At 39.6% G+C, this 17,914-nt stretch overlaps 1 protein-coding gene across 2 annotated transcripts in view; it reads left to right on the plus strand.

Annotated features, from left to right (window-relative positions):
• The first annotated feature begins 942 nt into the window (after positions 1-942).
• Positions 943-17,914, plus strand: part of TMTC2 (transmembrane O-mannosyltransferase targeting cadherins 2) — a 404,748-nt gene continuing 387,776 nt past the window's right edge. For both annotated transcript variants that reach the window (XM_019835295.3, XM_023257281.2), the window contains exon 1: positions 943-1,168. In XM_019835295.3, coding sequence (XP_019690854.1) covers positions 1,086-1,168 — 83 coding nt within the window. In that variant the 5' untranslated portion in view covers positions 943-1,085. The remainder of the gene's footprint in view (positions 1,169-17,914) is intronic.

A 17,914-nucleotide genomic window follows, 5' to 3' on the forward strand; every position in this document is an offset into this window, starting at 1 on the left:
CTTACGCCTGGCAGCGCTTGGCACAGTCAGCGCTGGGGCTGAGATCCAGTCGGTGCCAGGCACTGCCAGGCAGCAGCGGCGCGAGCGACCGGGTCCTCCTCGGTGTCGGTTCTCTAACAGCTCCTACTCCCAGGGCGCACTCCAGCTACCCCTCTGGGCTGTCTTCCAGCAGTCGCCCTTGGGTCCCGGGGGCTTTCCGGAGTGAAATCGAAGGTGAAGGAAACAAGAGGAGGGCGGGAGGTGGGTGGGAGGAGCCCCGGGCCGTGGGGAGGTGGGAGGAGCCTCCAGCCAGGGGGTGGTGTGGGAGGAGCCTTAGGGGAGGATCTGGGTGGAGAAAGGGGCCGGGCAAAGCCGGGATGGAGGGTTGGCCACGCAGGCGCGGGGGGCCGCGCCGAGAACCCCACGCGGGAGCTTCTGGAGTCTCCAGCCACCGCTCCTCACTTCACCGGAGAAGGGGCTGAGGCTGGGAGGGAGCTAATAAAGAGTGAATGAGCGGCAGCCGCTGTGGCAGCCGGAGTCAGCCGGAGCAGCACCGGAGCCGTGCGCCCGGGAGGCGGCGAGGGGAGGCGGTTCGCCTCGTCCCTCCCACCCGCCCCTCTTTCTCTCTCTTCCTCCAGCTGGTCTCAGAGTCCGGCTGGGTCCGGTCCCTCTGTCCCCATCCCGCATTCTTCCACCTCCTCCGAGTCCCACTCCTCACCTAGGGCGCCCCGAACTGCCATGGGTTAGGGTGGGGGCCGCGAGCCGTGCGAAGGACCAGCCCTGTACATCCGCCGGGGGGCGCGGAACCCGAAAGCCGCCAGCCGCTCGCGGGCGCCGGGCATGGGGAGCGTGGTGTGAGCCCGCACCCGAAGAGGACGCAGGGGCTGCGGAGACGGGCGCGAGGAGGAGAAGGAGGAGGAGGAGGAGGAGGAGAGCGGCGGATTGCAAGGACCCGAGGGAGGAAGGGAGGGACAGGAGGGTGGGGAGCTAGGAAAAAGTGAAGCTGGGAGGAGAAGGCGGCGGAAGGTGGGGATTGATGCTTCTGTTTTTTGTTGCCGCTGCTGCCCTCGCGCTGGGAGCCGAGCCGGAGGGAAGGCGGTGGAGAGATGATTGCAGAGTTGGTGAGCAGCGCTCTGGGGCTCGCCTTGTATCTCAACACCTTGAGTGCGGATTTCTGCTATGATGACAGGTAAGGGGTCGACGGGCTCCGTGGGGACTCCGCGGTGGCTCAGAAGCTTCCCGCACTTTAAGGCTTGAAGCGCGTCTTACAGGAACTGGTCCAGCACCTGAAGGTTTAGGAGAAGCGTAAACAACACCCAGAGCAAACACCGGGACGCGAGCGCGCTGGGCGGGCTGAAGGAGTTTGGGTTCCTAGTTTGCGGCAGGTTCTTTCTCTTGGTGCTTGGCTGTTGGCGAACGCTTAAGTATCCTAGCGGAAATCACAGCAATTTGGGAAACTGTTTAATCAAGGTATTAAATGAAAAAAAAAAAAGTCTTAGGTATTTCTTGGTGCACATTGAGCGATTTTAGGTCTGGGCTGGAAGGAAACCGCTCCCCTCCTCTGAATAGGTCTTCCCTGTGACGTTTCCTTTTATTGATGGGACACTTATTTCCCGAGGAAAAAAACCCCACACCTTTGACAGTTACCAAAATAGTGGAAGGAGAGAATCGTCCTCTGCTCCAACTTTCCCATTTGACGTGTACGGTACTTTACTTTGAGCCAAGATAATGCTGCTGATGGACACTCCGACTCCCCCCTCCTCCCTCACCAATCGATGGAGTAGCACTTTTATAAAAGCCTGCGCTTTCATTTCTGTTTGGGAGTTTTACATTAGACGTTAGCGATTCTTTTGTGCTAATTGAGGAAGAAGACGCCCCTAGAGACTGAAGTTGTCTTCTGCATTTGGGCTAGTTTGGGTGGCTAATGAGACCTGAACTGTGTTGTCAAAGAAACTGCATCGATTTCTGGAAAATGTCACAGTTGTGCTGGTGTCTCTACCTATTTTTTAAACGTTGTTAGTGTTTAGAAACTGGTGAAAAGCTCCGATAGCCATTAGGGAAAATTCCAATTTGTGCCTTTCCGGTGACTTAATCTGATTACAATTAAAACAGATGCATAATTAAAATATATTAGGGAGAACAGCACGCCTGGCTAAACTTATTAACCGTCCTGGGGTGTTTCATGCTCCATTGAAATTAAACCATCCAAAAAGTGAGCACAGATTTACTTTGACAGCTTTTCAGCAGCCTCTCTGGGCTATGGAAAGTGAATGGATCCCCAGGGTCAGGGCAAGGCAGAGAGTGAAGTTAGAGTGGCTGATCGTGAAGGCAGAATCTTTTCTGGGTGGTAATTAGCCATCTCTGGTGTGCCCACTCTACGGGGAAAAGCATGTTCATGGATGTATGCTTGAAATCTGTGAATCTTGATTTACAGCCACATGTCTGCTATGAAATCAAGCAAACTCTTCTTAATGCATTTTATGTAGTTTCTATCAGAGACTGGTTGATAAGGAAGCCACTGTTAGACATAAACTTTTCCTCAACTTTTAAGCAATGTATATGTTTTAGCAATTATGCTACATGCTCTGAGAAATAAATATTCTTTGTGTAAGACTGGGGTGAGCTGCTTCTGTTCCTTCCAGTTTTTTGTTACCGTGCACCTGCTATTTCTAGGGCATTGGAAGAAAAAACTTTTGCTTCCAAAGATGGGTGACTTTTCACTAAAATGAGCTCAGGGATGAATCTTAGCAGTTCCTGTTTCTGTTGGGGACAGTTTGAAAAGTAATCACTTAAGCCAAGAATAAAGAGCTTGGAAAAAAAGCAACTTAACTGTAATGTGCTAAGTATTGTAGAACACTGTGATAAATCAAGCATTCTCAGTGTATGCTGTCCTTTATTCCTGTCCAGTTCTGTAAAAAATACATGTCAGAAGAACGTATCCTGTAAAGATGAAGGCTTGAACTAAACTAAACTTGCACATACATTTTTCTATAGATTTAATGCTTATTTTGTGTTCTTTAATCATCGGTCGGGAGCATTAGGACTTTGTAACTTGGGGAGAATAGTGTGAAGGAGATGATAAATTAGTTGTGCTTTGATGGTGGGCAATCATCGTAAGTTCTTTACATACTGTAGGTTGGGTGCAATGTCAAAATTCCTGACTTAGCTACGTAGGTGAACGTAATGTGATGAGTTGTCCATATCATCTAATTGATAGCTTGCTCAATATATGATACATAGATAGACATTATATACTGATATGATGTTGAGAGCCTGTAAATATAAATTATACTTTGCTATGATTTGGAAGTGTATTTTTAGTCCAGTTTTCTTAGTAGCAGAACTGCATATACAGTCCTATGCTCTTAAAAGAGCATGAAGTCTTAACAGAATCAAACTTGGTTTTCATGTATCCTAGAAATTCTGATACACTTGTTAATAGGAGTGTGGAACTTACTGGATGTCTGCATGGCATGTGCAGGTGATTCAGTGCCAGAGTGCTCTGTAAATTGTGGCTTTTTGGATATAGTTTGTATCTACCTTCTCTAACTCACAGCTCCATGTGGAGCTGGGGGAGAGCTAAGGAGTCAAGTGGAAACTGTAGGATGATGATAATGTGTTTACTTCTAGTACTGCGTTTCAGACTACAGAGACTCAAGTTTAAAAAATTGTGTAAACTGCATGTGTGCATTCCACTACCCCCCAGGAACTTTGTGAAATACAGTTCTGGAAGGAGAGGCCAGTGCTGGGAGCTTGCGAGAAGGGAGATGGCTCTTACGCTTGACTTGCTTAACTAAATCAAGACTCTGCATTTTAGCTGAAGAATCTGGCATTTGCTAGAGGAGGGCTTTATATTGCTTCAGCTTAAACATTATTGCTGTGGTACTTCTCAAAGTTATCATTTCCTTTAAATATGGTGATCAAGTTTACTTTGTAAACTATATATGTAATTACTTTCACTGTTTGATGTAACTTGGTTGAGATTAAGTGGTAATCTGAAACTTTTTCATAGCAAAATCGATTTCCCTATGGTAAAACTTAATATTTTACAACTGTTTTAATGCTAAACTTAAGAATATGGCTGGGAAGAATAGAGTTCATCATATCTGATGAAAAAGCATATATAGTTTCAGCTTCACCACCACCCCCGCCCCCCCTCCCCCCCCCCTCCATCCCCTTGCGTTCAGTCTAGCCATGATTGTATTGAATCTTAAATTGTGGTTAGAGTACAATTGGAATTATAAATGTGCAGTCTTGGCCAAATTTGAAGTCATGATGAATGATGACTTCCTGAAGGGCTCTCTCATTTTCTGGGGAAATTTGGTGTTTAGGTCACTGGAACAAAACTTGCTGACCCCAAATTCTGTGCCCTCTTATATGTCTGTTGAGGATAACATTGCATCATTTTCGCTATGTCCTCTTTAAAAATCCTATCTTAGGTTTTGCACAGAGATAACACTCAGAGAGGAGTCTGTGTCCTTCAAAGCAACAGAAGTATGCCAGAACTGTTGTTCTGTAGTCAGATTTCATGTTGCACGTATCATCTAATTGATAGCTAGCCGTTTATGATGTGTAACACGTAAACAAGAAGATAATGCACCTAATATGTATTTTTATTCTTGTGTGAATAAAATCATGCATTACTTAAAAAAAAGATAATTTGAGTATTTGGAAGTGGGAAGTGGGTTTGTGGTACTCTGAAATTTCTTTTCCTTGTTGTCCATTTTGCAGTTTGTTAAAACCAACCTTGATCGTCAACGTGACTGTTAGGTTTCTTAGCTATTCCATTGTGCAACGATCGTGTGAAACTTGGAAGAACAGCTCCACAACTGAAATTTCAACTTTTGAGTCAAAACTACCACAACTCTTAATAGCACTTTCCTGGTTTAGTATTCGTTCGGATGTGAATATAAATCTGTTTTTATAGAAACATGAGTTAATCTAAAGTCATAAAGATTTTGATTAACATCATTTAAAATGAAGGAATGGAGGAATTAAGATATTACAACTTTTTTTTTTTAATCTTTTTTTTTTTTTTTTTTCTAAGGGTATTCAACTATTCCTTCTGCTTGGCCCCTTTAAAGTTATTGTCCATTTGGGTTTTGACCTGGTATGATAAGAATCCCTTATGAAATGATCAGTCACTCTTTTAACTTCCCTCTAAAACATTCTAATAGGCTTGCAGGAGAACAGTCTGGGATTGTTACCTTAGGATTCTAGTATGTTCAACCATTGAAGTCCTGCTTGGTATTTAGTGAAAGCATGTTTAGGAAGAATTACTATATAATCAAAATATATAAGGAAGGAGTTTGCTTTGTATCAAAGTTGCCTACTCAGGTTTTTATTGGAAGAAGTCAGTGTGTACAAGGGTGTTACTGTACTCTGATTTTCTCTCCTGAGTTTATGATATACTGAAAAAAATGCAAGTGGATACAGTTTATAGTTTATGAACTATTTTAATGTATTTTATTTTCTAGCTAAGTTTAATCAAATGTACGCAGGACAGGTTCATTTTGCAGTTTGAACAAATACATCTCTTAATAGTAAATTAAAATTAGGTGAAGCCAGTACGGACTACTTTGCCTTACTTCCGATGAGCCTGTCACATGCGGTTTATCCTAGCAAATGACCCAAAGACAAGCACTGAATGGCCATGTATAAAGGCGATACGGAGAATTGCTGCTTGCCAGCCATGCGTCTCTTAGTTGTGTTTCTCTCTATATATATTATAATAACAATATTATTATTATGTGTGTGTGTGTGTGTGTGTATGTATGACGTGGGGGGCTATATTATTATATATTATTGTTTTACACTTTTTGTCATCTGCATTTAGTTTTTTAGTACTAATGTGCCCCTAGGGAAACCCTTAATTCTCTGATGCTATAATTCTGAAACAACTAGAACCTTTTGGATTCCAACTTGAGTTAGGAGCACAATTTGTCTTCCCAATCTCTCTGTTGCTCTTCTGTATGCTAAAAGCACTTCTTTAAAAATGCCCATGGTGTTCCAGCTGTTCATCATAGGCAAAGGGAGCATATCTTCTAAAACAGGCACCTTCATAATGTTAGGAAAGGGTATAGTTTACCCTTGTCACCCTGAAAAATGTGTGGCTGACAAACCTAATAACTTTATCATTCTCACTTACCATGCTTTTAATACAATAACATATACCTTTTAAGTTTTTTGATTATTTTCTTATAAGCTAAATATCACGTAGCTTTGGGTACCTACTTTAAGGGCTTCACAAAGTGACATGTGTGGCAGCTTTGATGGAAAGGACAAATGGGTTGTTGAATGTAAACACCCCTCTTCTGTGAATAGCTGTTCTCATTTGGAGCCTGGTTGAAAAAAAGAGGAGAGACATATGACCAGGAACTGTGTACGTTCTGTTTTTCCTGAAGGCATCATACTTTGAATAATTGCAGGTGTAACTGTGCACAATGCTAGATAGTTTCTTTGAAGATTTTATTTGTATGTACTTTTGAGGTATAAATGACTGTGTTCAGCAATTCACTAATTATGAATACTCCTACACATAGGCTTCTCATATATATGATGCATAATACGAACAGCGGCTGTTCACCCTTGTCAGCAAACATCGTTACCAGTCTGTCCTTTCCTACTGTACTATAGCTGGTATTGTAAACTCTTTGAATCTGGGAGTCTGATGATAAACTTATAAAAATGCTGATAGATTGTACTTTAGCAGATTCACTTGCATTTAGTCATGTTTATTTTGATTGATACTCGTATTTTAAAACTTTTATTGGGACTCTGTTGGCTTCTTTCCCAGAACAGCTGTGCTGAGGGTCCATGGTAGGTGGTTTGAACTGGCCTTGTTGTTGGTCTGGTGCTCACTGGCACTGTATTCATACACGTAGAAGCTTTAGAATACCTCTCCCCAAATGTGTTTTTCCTGTTTGTCTGGATCAGTTGTTTTCCATGGAGGGAAACAGTGGTTGAATACTTTGAGTTAACTAGATTTGCCTCGACTGGTCATGGGGATTGAAGGCTTTTGCCTCAAAGATTTTTTTTTTTTTTTTTTTTTTTGGCTGTAGTTTCTAGGCAGATAATTCCATCAAGATGCAGCACTATCAAATTTCTATTGATCTCCTTTCCTCCTCTCTGACAGTTTAACTTTTCAATCATATTTGTCAGTTTCTCTGGTACTCAAGGTTTCTTGGAGCAAAACGTATAAATGTTTGTTTCAGTCTTTTAGAAACTCTTTGGGATTACAATTTTGGGTTCAACCATGACCTTTTTTTTTTTTTTTTTTTTTCTTACAGGTAAATGGGAAAGAACTGAGTAAGCCTAACTACTCAGAAAAAATTTTGAAAAAGGCAGGAACACTGAAGTGATTGGTTTTCAAGATGCTACATTAAAAGTTGCTATCGTGTTTTTAGAGTAGTTTGTTTTCTTTAAGGGCATTTCATAAGATGCAGTTAATTTGAATGACCAGAATGATTATTTTAAAGATGAGATGAGCAGAGAGATTTTTATTGGCTCAGGTCTAAAAAATTAATATGGAAAAGAGATTAGAATTGAAAATTCTAAATTCACCTTTAGATTCCATTTTATTGTGGAATTAAATGAAATTATATGTACATTTATTGATTATAAAGGTATGCACATGCCACATTGCTTGAGGGCAGTGCTGCAGTATCTGTTTAAGAGTACCTTAGTATTTGGCAGAGGAGATGCTATTGAGCTTATGATAATTTGATGTAAGCTTTTGTTTCTTGTTTTCTTTGCTGGGGCATCTTGTGATATCAGAGTGAGGCAGGATATGAGGCGTGGACCAGCATGTAGTTATAGTTCAGGAGATTGACTAAATTACATGATTTGTCAAATGAAACGTACATTAGTGCCCTTCCAATAGCAGCTGTGTGTTAGGTGTTGGGAAAAATGAAATGGTTCTGTCCTATCCCTTTGCCTTTGATGATTGCCCTTCATTTCTGTGGCATTTATTATAATAAATGTGTCATTATTTCACTGAGACATCATGTTTAAAAAAAAAAAACAAAACCCAGCAAGTTCACTACAGGCTTGTGATTATGATTTCATTAGCAAACAGTGTATAAAAATTATTGCCATAGGGTAAAAGGAATTTACTGACATTTGAAACTGAAAAATTTCCAAGTTTTGATAACAAACATGCTTTATTCCTAATTGTGATTCCAGATTATTGATTTCTTCAGAAGTAGAAAGTTTTGACTGTAGAATCCTAGAAATTCTCCCTTGGCATCATTTAGGAGTATTTTAACTTCAAAGGATGTGTTATTTGCTGAAGAGTGGCCACTGGGGCGCAATATGGCTCTTGACATTTTGAACAGTGTTAAATGATGATACTGAAGTATTTCAAACAGCCATGTTTCAGCATTGTTTAAAAATCCAGTGGGAAGAATGGCAATCCATATAACCCTGCATTCTTGGAATTCTTTGGTTATTAATTTTAAATGCAGTTCACAAGTTTGCATTTTATAAAATAAGTTTTTTTTAAAGATGAGTAAGTCTAGGAAAATTTTTTACAGCTGTGTCTTATGAAATTTTGTTTTCTTTTTTGAATTGCTTGTAAGTATTCTATTAAGAGACTGAAAGGATACAGACCATAGCCTTGTTTGTTTTTGCTTTAATCTCTTGGTCGGGTTCTATGTCTATGTTTAGAACATTGTTACAAAGCATATTATTATTAAATTTCTATTATAAACCCTAGATTATAAAACTAGTCTTGGAGAGAGGCAGATAAGTGAAAACACTTTGGGAAAAGTAAACATCTTGTTTTTGTTAATTTCCAATTTGTTCCACAATGAAGGCAGATCTACCCTGCTTTCTTTTCTGTTAGTGGCATCCCTTGGATTAATACTGAAAGTCAGTAGTTTAATTCATTACAATGTCGGTGCATGTTTAAGCGTTATCTCTGCAGATTGTGTCTGCAACAGGGGATAACATAGGTGGTGGCTTTACAGATTACATTGACAGGCTCGACCACTTTTAGTTTGGGGGAAGATGCTTGTCATTACAAAGCCATTTAAGGAAAGTGGTTCTTGAGGTAATGCTGGCAGCTGAAATACTCATCTGGGGACCTTTCTCATTGTTTTATAAACTGTCTTTTGGCTACTTCTGCCTTCTTATCTTTAGGTTTTAAAAGGTATTGCACATACTGAGCCTACTGCCTTGGATTATAAAAGATGTCTTAAGTCTTAAGGTAGAATACTTGGGTACAAATATTTTGTCAAGTGTACTTCTTTTAGAAGAGGATGTTCCCCTCCTCCTCCAAATAATTAACTATAGGACTGCTCTCTGAAAGCAATTGAGAAGAGCTCATTTTGACAAAGCAGGCTTCTAATGACAAATTTTCCAACTACAAATTTGCAGAAGAAAAGTTCTCAGATGATGAAGAAGTTTAATCAGGCAAAAAGACATTTTTATTTGCAGAAATAGGCCCTTTAGAGGGAGGCAATTATTTATAGCTGATGTGAAAAACTGGTATACCTGAATTCATTTGGTAAACCTCATTTAAAATAGGAAGGTTATTCTATTGGAAAAAAAAATGGTGCTGAATTGTGTCACTGAATTTATATTAAAGAAATAAGGTTCTATACTTTAACCCATTCCCACAGGGTTATGTACTGATTTAACCAAAGAAAATGAATTTAAGATTTGAAGAAAATCTATGAAAGACACCGGTGTGTAGCCTGAAATTACCAAATATACTTTGCCACAAATATCTAGTCTTTCATTTAAAATATCCCATTAGAAAGCATCTCTAGGGTTGCTTCCTTCGCCTTTATATTTAAGAGTCTGTATTTTTTCTTTTAAAAGCAGTGGTGTTTTGGGCATTTGTTTCGCGTTGAACAGAAACTGAAATTTCACTGTTGGAAACCTCCTGTATGTCATCAAGCCATTTCTATGAGAGAGTAGCTAGTAGCTCCTTTGGAACTCATGCCTGATAAGATTGAGATGCCTGTGGCAGACAAGGGGGCTTTCGACCTTGTCCTCTCTCATCATTTGCTCCCTGCCTTCATCCTTTGACATGGATGATTGCCTTTTAGGAACTCTTTTAAAATGCACTTTAAATCTCTAGTTTCTTCAAATCAGAGGGATCCCTCTGCGCTTCTCCTAAAGATACATTTTTGAACTGGGCTTGGGCCTCTTGTTGGGTGTGTCTCTCTCTCTCTCTCTCTCTCTCTCTCTCTCTCTCTCTCTCTCTCTCTCTCTCTTTAAGAGAGAGAATCCCAGACAGGCTCCATGCTCAGTGCCTGACCTGAGCTGAAATCAGGAGTTGGGCACTCAGCTGACTGAGCCACCCAGGCACCCCCTGAATCTCTTTCCATCCAGGTATATATATATATTTTTTTAAATCAGTGCTTCCTAAACTCCCTTCTACCTGCAAATCACCTGGGGTGTTAAAATGTAGGTTCTGAGACAAATCAAGAAATAAACTCTTAACTATAGAGAACAAACTGATGGTTACCAGAGAGGAGGGAGGTGGGGGCATGGGTGAAACAGGTGCCAGAGATTGAGGAGGGCATGTGTCATGATGAGCACCGGGTGATGTATGGAAGTGTTGCATCACTATATTGTACACCTGAAACCGCTATAACACTATGTTAAACTATACTGGAATCAAAATAAAAACTTGAAGAAAAAAAGGAAAAATATATTTCAAAAATGCAGGTTCTGGCTGGAGTGGGGCTCAGAGTACATGTCTGTCTCTCACAGGTGCAACAGATGATGCTGGTTCATGGACCGCACCTTGAGTAATAAGGCTCTATTTCATTTAAATGTATTACATCAGCTCAGTCTGTTTCACAGACATTTGGAAAGATTGCCTAAATTCCTGAATTGAATAAGATTGAGGATAAGGTGCCTGTTCTCTGTGTAGCAGTTTGGCCATTTTATTTCATCTTTATGTTTTGTTTTCACATTTGTTCAATCATGACATCTTTAAATTGATCAGATGGATTTGAGGTATTGTGTAGATTTTGAAAAGGTGGAGAGCCTGTTGAAATTCTAGGAGATGATCTCTACTGAAATATCTGTCACCATCTTGTATTACAATATCATCTCCTTTGTAACATTAGTGTGTAGACAGATGTTGGATTCTGATTTTGACAAATAAACTGATCTGCAATTGCCTTAGGCTTGGACTTGAAAAATACTGATGCTTACACTGAGTCTCTGTAGTCAGTGCCGTTTTTGGTTTGTGCCTCTTTTGAACAATTCCTTGTAAGGAAACTTGACTTACATTACGTGAAGACTTTACAGACTTTAGACAGGCACCACAAAATAGGTGTTTAGGCAGCTGAGAGTAGGAAAGATTTTTATATATTAATGGTATTTAGGGTACTGGGTGATGTGGTCATGTGAAGGTACCTACACAGGATTAGAAATACTTGAACCCATGTAATTTTTTAACCTGGCACCTTATGCCTTAGCCTTTGGGCATTTTGGGGGCTTTCTGAATAGATGAATGTCCTATATATCTGAAGTTTTAACTTCCTACTAATAGACATCTTTTTTTTTTTAAGCTTATTTATTGATTTTAAGAGAGACAGAGATAGCGTGGGTAGCAGAGAGGGAGAAAGAGAAGGGAGACAAAGAATCCCAAGAAGGCTCTGCACTGTCAGCTTGGAGCCTGATGCAGGGCTCGAACTCATGAAACCGTGAGATCATGACCTGGGCTGAAACCAAAAGTCAGACGCTTAACTGACTGAGCCACCCAGGTGCTCCCTAATAGACATCTTTTTAAAGAACTCATTCTAAAATCGGTAATGATTATTCCTTTTGTTTTTTTTTTTTTTTTAAATACTGTGCACTAGAGGCAGTATCATGAATGAACATTGAGCCAAGATCAAAGGCTGGCATTTAAGTCTTGCAATTACTACTGCATTGAGCTACTTTGCTCTCTAAAACTTTGTCTTATAATGGATCAGGAAGTGGAAATAATAATAACTGCTGACCACAGAGTGAGGATGAAGTGAAATAGTATGACAAATATTCTGTGTGTGTTTTAAAAAGCTGCATGGGTATATACCCTTTGATGTAGAGGGTGTTGGACCTGAAGGTGACTCTCAGTTATCACTGCACATTAGCGTCTGAGAACAGAGCTGTGTCCCCGTTCCAAGCTGTTGCTAACTTTTCCACTTTCAGTCAGTGGTTGAGCTCCTGCTGCCGCAGCTGTTGCGCCCCCCACACCCTATCTCTGCTTCTCATCTCTGTCCACCCTCTGTTGGTTAGCAGTCCTTAGTCTGACGGCAGAAGCGGTTTTTTGCTCTGCTGTATTTCTTTTCTGTTGCTTTCCCCATGCTTCTGGTCTCCGTGCACGAAGGCTTATTTTGAATAGACATTCTGGCCAATCTGAGCACTTTTTTTCCTTCTGCAGAGTAAAAGGACCAATTACAGTGCATCGGGTGTAAATAATCTTTGGTACTTTGGTTCTGCTTGGCAGGATGTATTATTACTGGGTACTCATGGTTTCCCTCTTCAATGACAGCCCTTTTTCTTTTGGGAATACATGCAGATTCAGATCAGTTCTGGAGACTCGGTGATTAGGAAAGCTGTATGTCAGATGAGCCAAAGTTTTCCTGCGTTCAAATGTTTGTGTGAGTCAGTAATGTATTGAGACTTTGCAGTGAGTATGTTTAGTATATGTACTGGAGAGTAGCACCTAATATCTAAACCCGGTGATTCATTTTTACAACTAATTAGAAAATATTTCCTTCTTTAAACCTTTCCAAACAACGGGTGGCAATAAGACTATAAAAACTTCAAAGTCAGATAATCTAGGGATTTAATCCCAGAACTATTACTTGTTAATGGTATAATTTTGATTGTTACTTAAACTCTTTTAGCCTCTGCTCCCTGTTCTATAAAATTAGAGTGGTAATACCTCCTTGATAGAGTTGTGGGGAGAATTTAATGAATAAGCTACATAATTAGTGCCTGGCACAGTGTCTGGTCTGTCTAGGATACTTAAATATTTCTCTTGAGAAATTATTCATTAACTATTGATTGCTGGTAGTTGAAAATCACTATATAATAACATCTGGAAATATTGTAGAGCATTTAGGGGCATTTCTTTCGAAAGCAAATATTAAACATTTAAACTTGTTTTAGTAATTTTTCACTTAGAATTTCAGATAGATGTAGGATAACTGAAAAGGTTCAGTGAACTATATATTATATTAACTATGAATTTTGGAATATAATTTTCATCTCGAGTTATAAGTTTGGAAAAATGATGCTGAAACTTAACCATTTTATATGCATGCATGCACACATGTAAATTTTGCCAATACAATGTTTGTAGTGTATACTCAATTAAAAGTGCATATGAAGAACAGAACTAGGATTTCTTCCATCTTCTTTGTAATTGATACTCTTCTTTAAATTTGATGATACTGTGCATAGGAGTATATGCAAAATTGTGATTTTTTTTTAGCATCTTCTAAGAACTGTCCCACTCTATAATGTGCATCTTAGACAATGAAAAAGCTTAATGAAAATACACAATTGTTTTCGGTTTCATTGTGAAAGGTTATGTTAAGAGTTAGCCCGAATCCCAGAAATACTTATATATCTTTTGTTTTATAGTGAGCAAAACTGGACATAAAAGCTCATTATTTTTTGAAACCTTTTCTGGGAAGCTTGTTATGCTTTCTCTCATGAACTTACTCTCTTACCAGGACCTATAACGTGCATTAATTTATTTACAGGTGGTTCTGCATTTAAGAATATTGACCTCTTTCCTGATTAAAATAGATCTTTCTTCACATTTGCTTAACATTTTTCTAGCAAATCCCTATATAAAGAGAACACATAATCTTATAACTCTAACATTTCTTGCTTTCCTTTTTTTTTTTTTTTTTTTTTTTTTGCCTAGAAAAAGATTGCCCCCCTCTTCCCTGCCCCAAACCATGAGATAAGTTAAGTATATTGAAGGTTTACCATATTGGTAACTCAGCTTTCTTTTTAAAGTCAAGGTATGACAGTAATGATTCCCCAGGTTCCCTTCCAGCTTAAAACAGGTCACAATTCTAGGGTTATGGATTTGGGTTCATTTGCCCAAGAAATATGCTTGAAATTGGCCATTTTGGGGTAATTAATAATATGTTAAGTAAAACGTTGGCCTTATTGTCACATATAGAGTGAAAAATCAGGCACATTCATAAACAGACCGTATCAACCAGAGATGTTTTTACCTCAGCCATAATCATCATTTATTTCCTATGTGTTACCTTATTCACAGTTGGAATGTTTACTCTGTTCCTATTGATAACTAAATTCTAACAGCAAGTGGCAAGCTCCTAAAAAGGAGAACACTTTTGGTTCTTGTTGGATGGTAGCCTAGTTTTCTCTGGTGCACATCTGTTCCTTGGAACATTTTTAGAATATTCAGGTGAAAATTCACTTAGTATTTTAATAAACCAGATTCTGTTACTGATGGGTTAAAAAGAATCAGTCATACTGTTTTAATTTATTAAAGGAAAATAACAAATGGTTTTTGCAGAGTAGCCCTCAACTCTCTGGAATTAATTTAAAATTAGTACAAGAAACCAATAATTCAAGACCTTATTAAACATGCCTCAGCTGCTGATTTTTAGGACTAAACAAAGGACTAGCATTTGGATTTCTGCAGGGTGAGGGTTGGATGGGAAGGTGTGGGTACCTATTACAAGGGAGGATATTATCCTGTTTTGAAGTATGACATCCCTATGAATGAACTTCGGTGGAACTGACAAAGTTGACTTGCAGAGGGTTTTGTCCTTTTCTTGCTTATGATACAGTGCTTTCCTTTATGGTATAGGGGTGGCGTCATTATGGGGAAGTGTGGGTGAACTTTGTTTGTTGGGGGAAAACAGAGACAAGAAAGATGGGTGGTTTTGATTCTGATCTTTGTGAATTGGAACCAGAGTGGCACATGATTGTCAGTTTCTTGAGGTGGAATCAAGACAAGTTGTTAGGAATGGAAATCCTCCGATTTAACTGTTTGTGGGAAGTAGCCCCATGGTGTTTTCTAAAGATTATATGATATATTTTGATCGCATGCTGAATTTTTGGTGTGTGTTGTAAAATAGAAGCTTGTTTATGGTTTTAAAATGCTATTGTTATAAATGAGAAATCTTTGTAAATACCTCATCTTTGTGTATTTGGAATTTGAATTCTGAGAATTTATTATGTGGGGAGGGAGGGAATTAGGTTTATTTTTCAAATGGAAGCCTGAAGGAATTAGTAGACTTACTGTTAAATTGGACAGTTTACTTATATACCGCAAACCGTGTAGATTTAAGGTGGACCATGGATGATATTTAAAGGTTAAAATGGTTTTTAATACTAAGCATCATCTTAAGTTTAAATTTTTACTTTTATTTCTTTTTGTGTCATCATTGTTTATGAAAACTGGTTGAAAATGAAGTTCAAAGATTTCTGGTACATCATAAGGTTTGACAAGAAACATTATTTATTCCAAACTTGAATATAAACTTAAACACAAACCAGAACTTAGCCTGAATGTTTTCTCTTGAAGCATCTTTGGAAGTCTATATAAAAATAGAGTAAATGCTTTGCATGCAGCTTACCTACTGCATTTGAAGAAAATCTTTTGTGTATTTCTGCAAGCTATTTGTGTGTTCAGGAAGAGTTTACCAGAACAGACTGAAATTGGTAGAAATAGGTCAGAGTAACACTGCAGCTATAATTCTATTGAAAACTGGAATGGTATTCTCTCTTAAACTCTTGAGTAAATGGAAGTTGATGAATGATTTCTTTTGTGAAATATTACTGTTTTTTTTTGTTCACTTAAATAAAATTATTTATATTTTGCTTTTGAAAATTATTTATATTTAAGGATTGTTTTCCCCCCAGAAAATCATATTGGTTGCTAACTCTTGGCGCTCTTCACAAACTAACTTCTGTATCAGTGTTGATATCAGAAAAAGAGGGCGAGGAATGGAAATTAAGAAAGCAACAAAAAATGATAAGGAGATAATTGTCTTTGTACCGTAACAACCAAAAGACTTAAGGATGTTTAGTGATGCCTTTGTAAGTTGTTTTGTTATATATTTGCTCATGAGCACTTATCTCAGAGGCCAGAAATGGCTCTTGTTACTAGAAGTGAGGGAAAGAAAAGAACGGTAAGGGTATGTTTACCATTTAAGTACTCTGATTTCTGCAAATTATAGTGTAAAATTATGAGAATTGTATTCAAAATTTGGGAGAGAGATTTGAATGTGGTTTATTTTCAATTCAGGAAATCAGCTCAAATAGGCATTGGCCTTTGGTTTCAAAGTGTTTAGTCATTCTTATGTAGAAATGTGTTGTCTCCCAAGAAAGCATCCTTGTGGGATGCTTTCAGCTTATGTCACCACCCTATTCCTTTAGCTAGTGTTTGTAAATGCCTAGCTGTGTCAGGAACCCTGTTAAATCTTGGGGCACCTACCGAGAAGAAGATGTAATCCATAATCTCCAGTTGCTTAGAGTTTGGTGGACAGACCAGATAAGTAGTTTCTCTCAAATAGAGGCATGCTTACTCTTCTAAGTGAGCACACAAGAGAAGTACTTGACCCAGGCTGCGAGGGAGTAACGTGTCAGAACTGTCTGAGGAAGAACCAATCAAATTAGCTTGATAAAGATGATAGAAGGGGAGGACTATCTGGGGAAAAAAAATGCACAGGAAGAGAAAGGCACAGTGTCCAAAGAGAGGGCATAGCGCCAGAGGAGAGGGTAGGGAGAGAGAGGAATGGAAAATGAATTGGTGAGAGAGCCACGAGCTGGAACACTCGGGCCTTGAGTTCCATGATAGCATTTTGAGACTTGTCGGAAGTAGGTGAGATCCAAAGCAGAGAGACCGGAATAGTGTCCATTTATAGGATCATACAAGCTATTTAGGATTATATTAGAGGATTTCTGTTCTCAGTGATGCTGAGTGTTAAAATAAGCTGGGGACAGAGGTGAACAAGAAATGTGAGTGTATTAGAAATGGAAAGGTGAAGAGAAACTGGCCTCCCTTGGTGTGAGTAGCAGAATGTGGAGGGAGGGTGAGAGAATTTCTGTCCTGTGCAAGTGGGAAGAAAAGGAAACCCAGGTACATCAGCTTGGGGTGAAGGGAGGTGGAAAGATTAGCCTACTTTCCTCTGTGCAAAAGAGGAGACATGAGATATCAGAACATCTCTGCTCGCAACATGTTATGGGTGTGGAGGTTTTGGAGTTTGGCAGGCCTGTATTGTGGCTTTGAACTGTTGCTAACACATTGTCACTGGGCCTTTGTTTTTGCTGGCGTATTATGTATTTCAGTAATAAGGACTTTTGGTTGTAAGTGACAAAATGTCCGATTCAGGGAAGGTAGATCCCTTTGCTTGTCTGAACCTGAGGCCTGTTGAAGTTATGAAGATTTGATTTTTTTATCTCATGGTCTGGCCATCATGGTTATCGTGGCCAGTGGCAGCCTAAAGTTCCTTCCTTAGCTCTCCCGGAAATGCTCCAGGGAGGACCTTACTTATCCTAACTTAGATTACAAGCTCATCCAGGAAACACAGTTACTAGCCAATTGGGGTGCTTTTGCCAGGTGTAGGCACCTGCCTGAACCTCTGGTCTGACATATGAGTACAGAGAAAGCTGGTTTTCCCGTCCCACACTACATGTAATAGGTTCACCACAGGAAAAGGGGCTCCATTAGAAGGAAGGGCAAGGTATTCTGGGGGCAGGGGGAGACCACAGACGTCCACTGAACCTGGGATGTCCACTTCCATTCTATCCTTACTGCCCTTTGAGTGGCACTCTTTTGTGCCAACTGGATGCTAAATGCAATCTCAGAAGTCACGTGGCTTACATAGGCATGAGATGGTCACTCATGGGGTAGAGCATTCATGTGGCTCTACGTGTGCAGATTGGATTTGGATCACCACCTACATCAGGAGTGGGCACCAAGGCC

The sequence above is a fragment of the Felis catus genome, chromosome B4, assembly GCF_018350175.1.
Source record: "Felis catus isolate Fca126 chromosome B4, F.catus_Fca126_mat1.0, whole genome shotgun sequence".
Lineage (NCBI taxonomy): Eukaryota > Metazoa > Chordata > Mammalia > Carnivora > Felidae > Felis > Felis catus.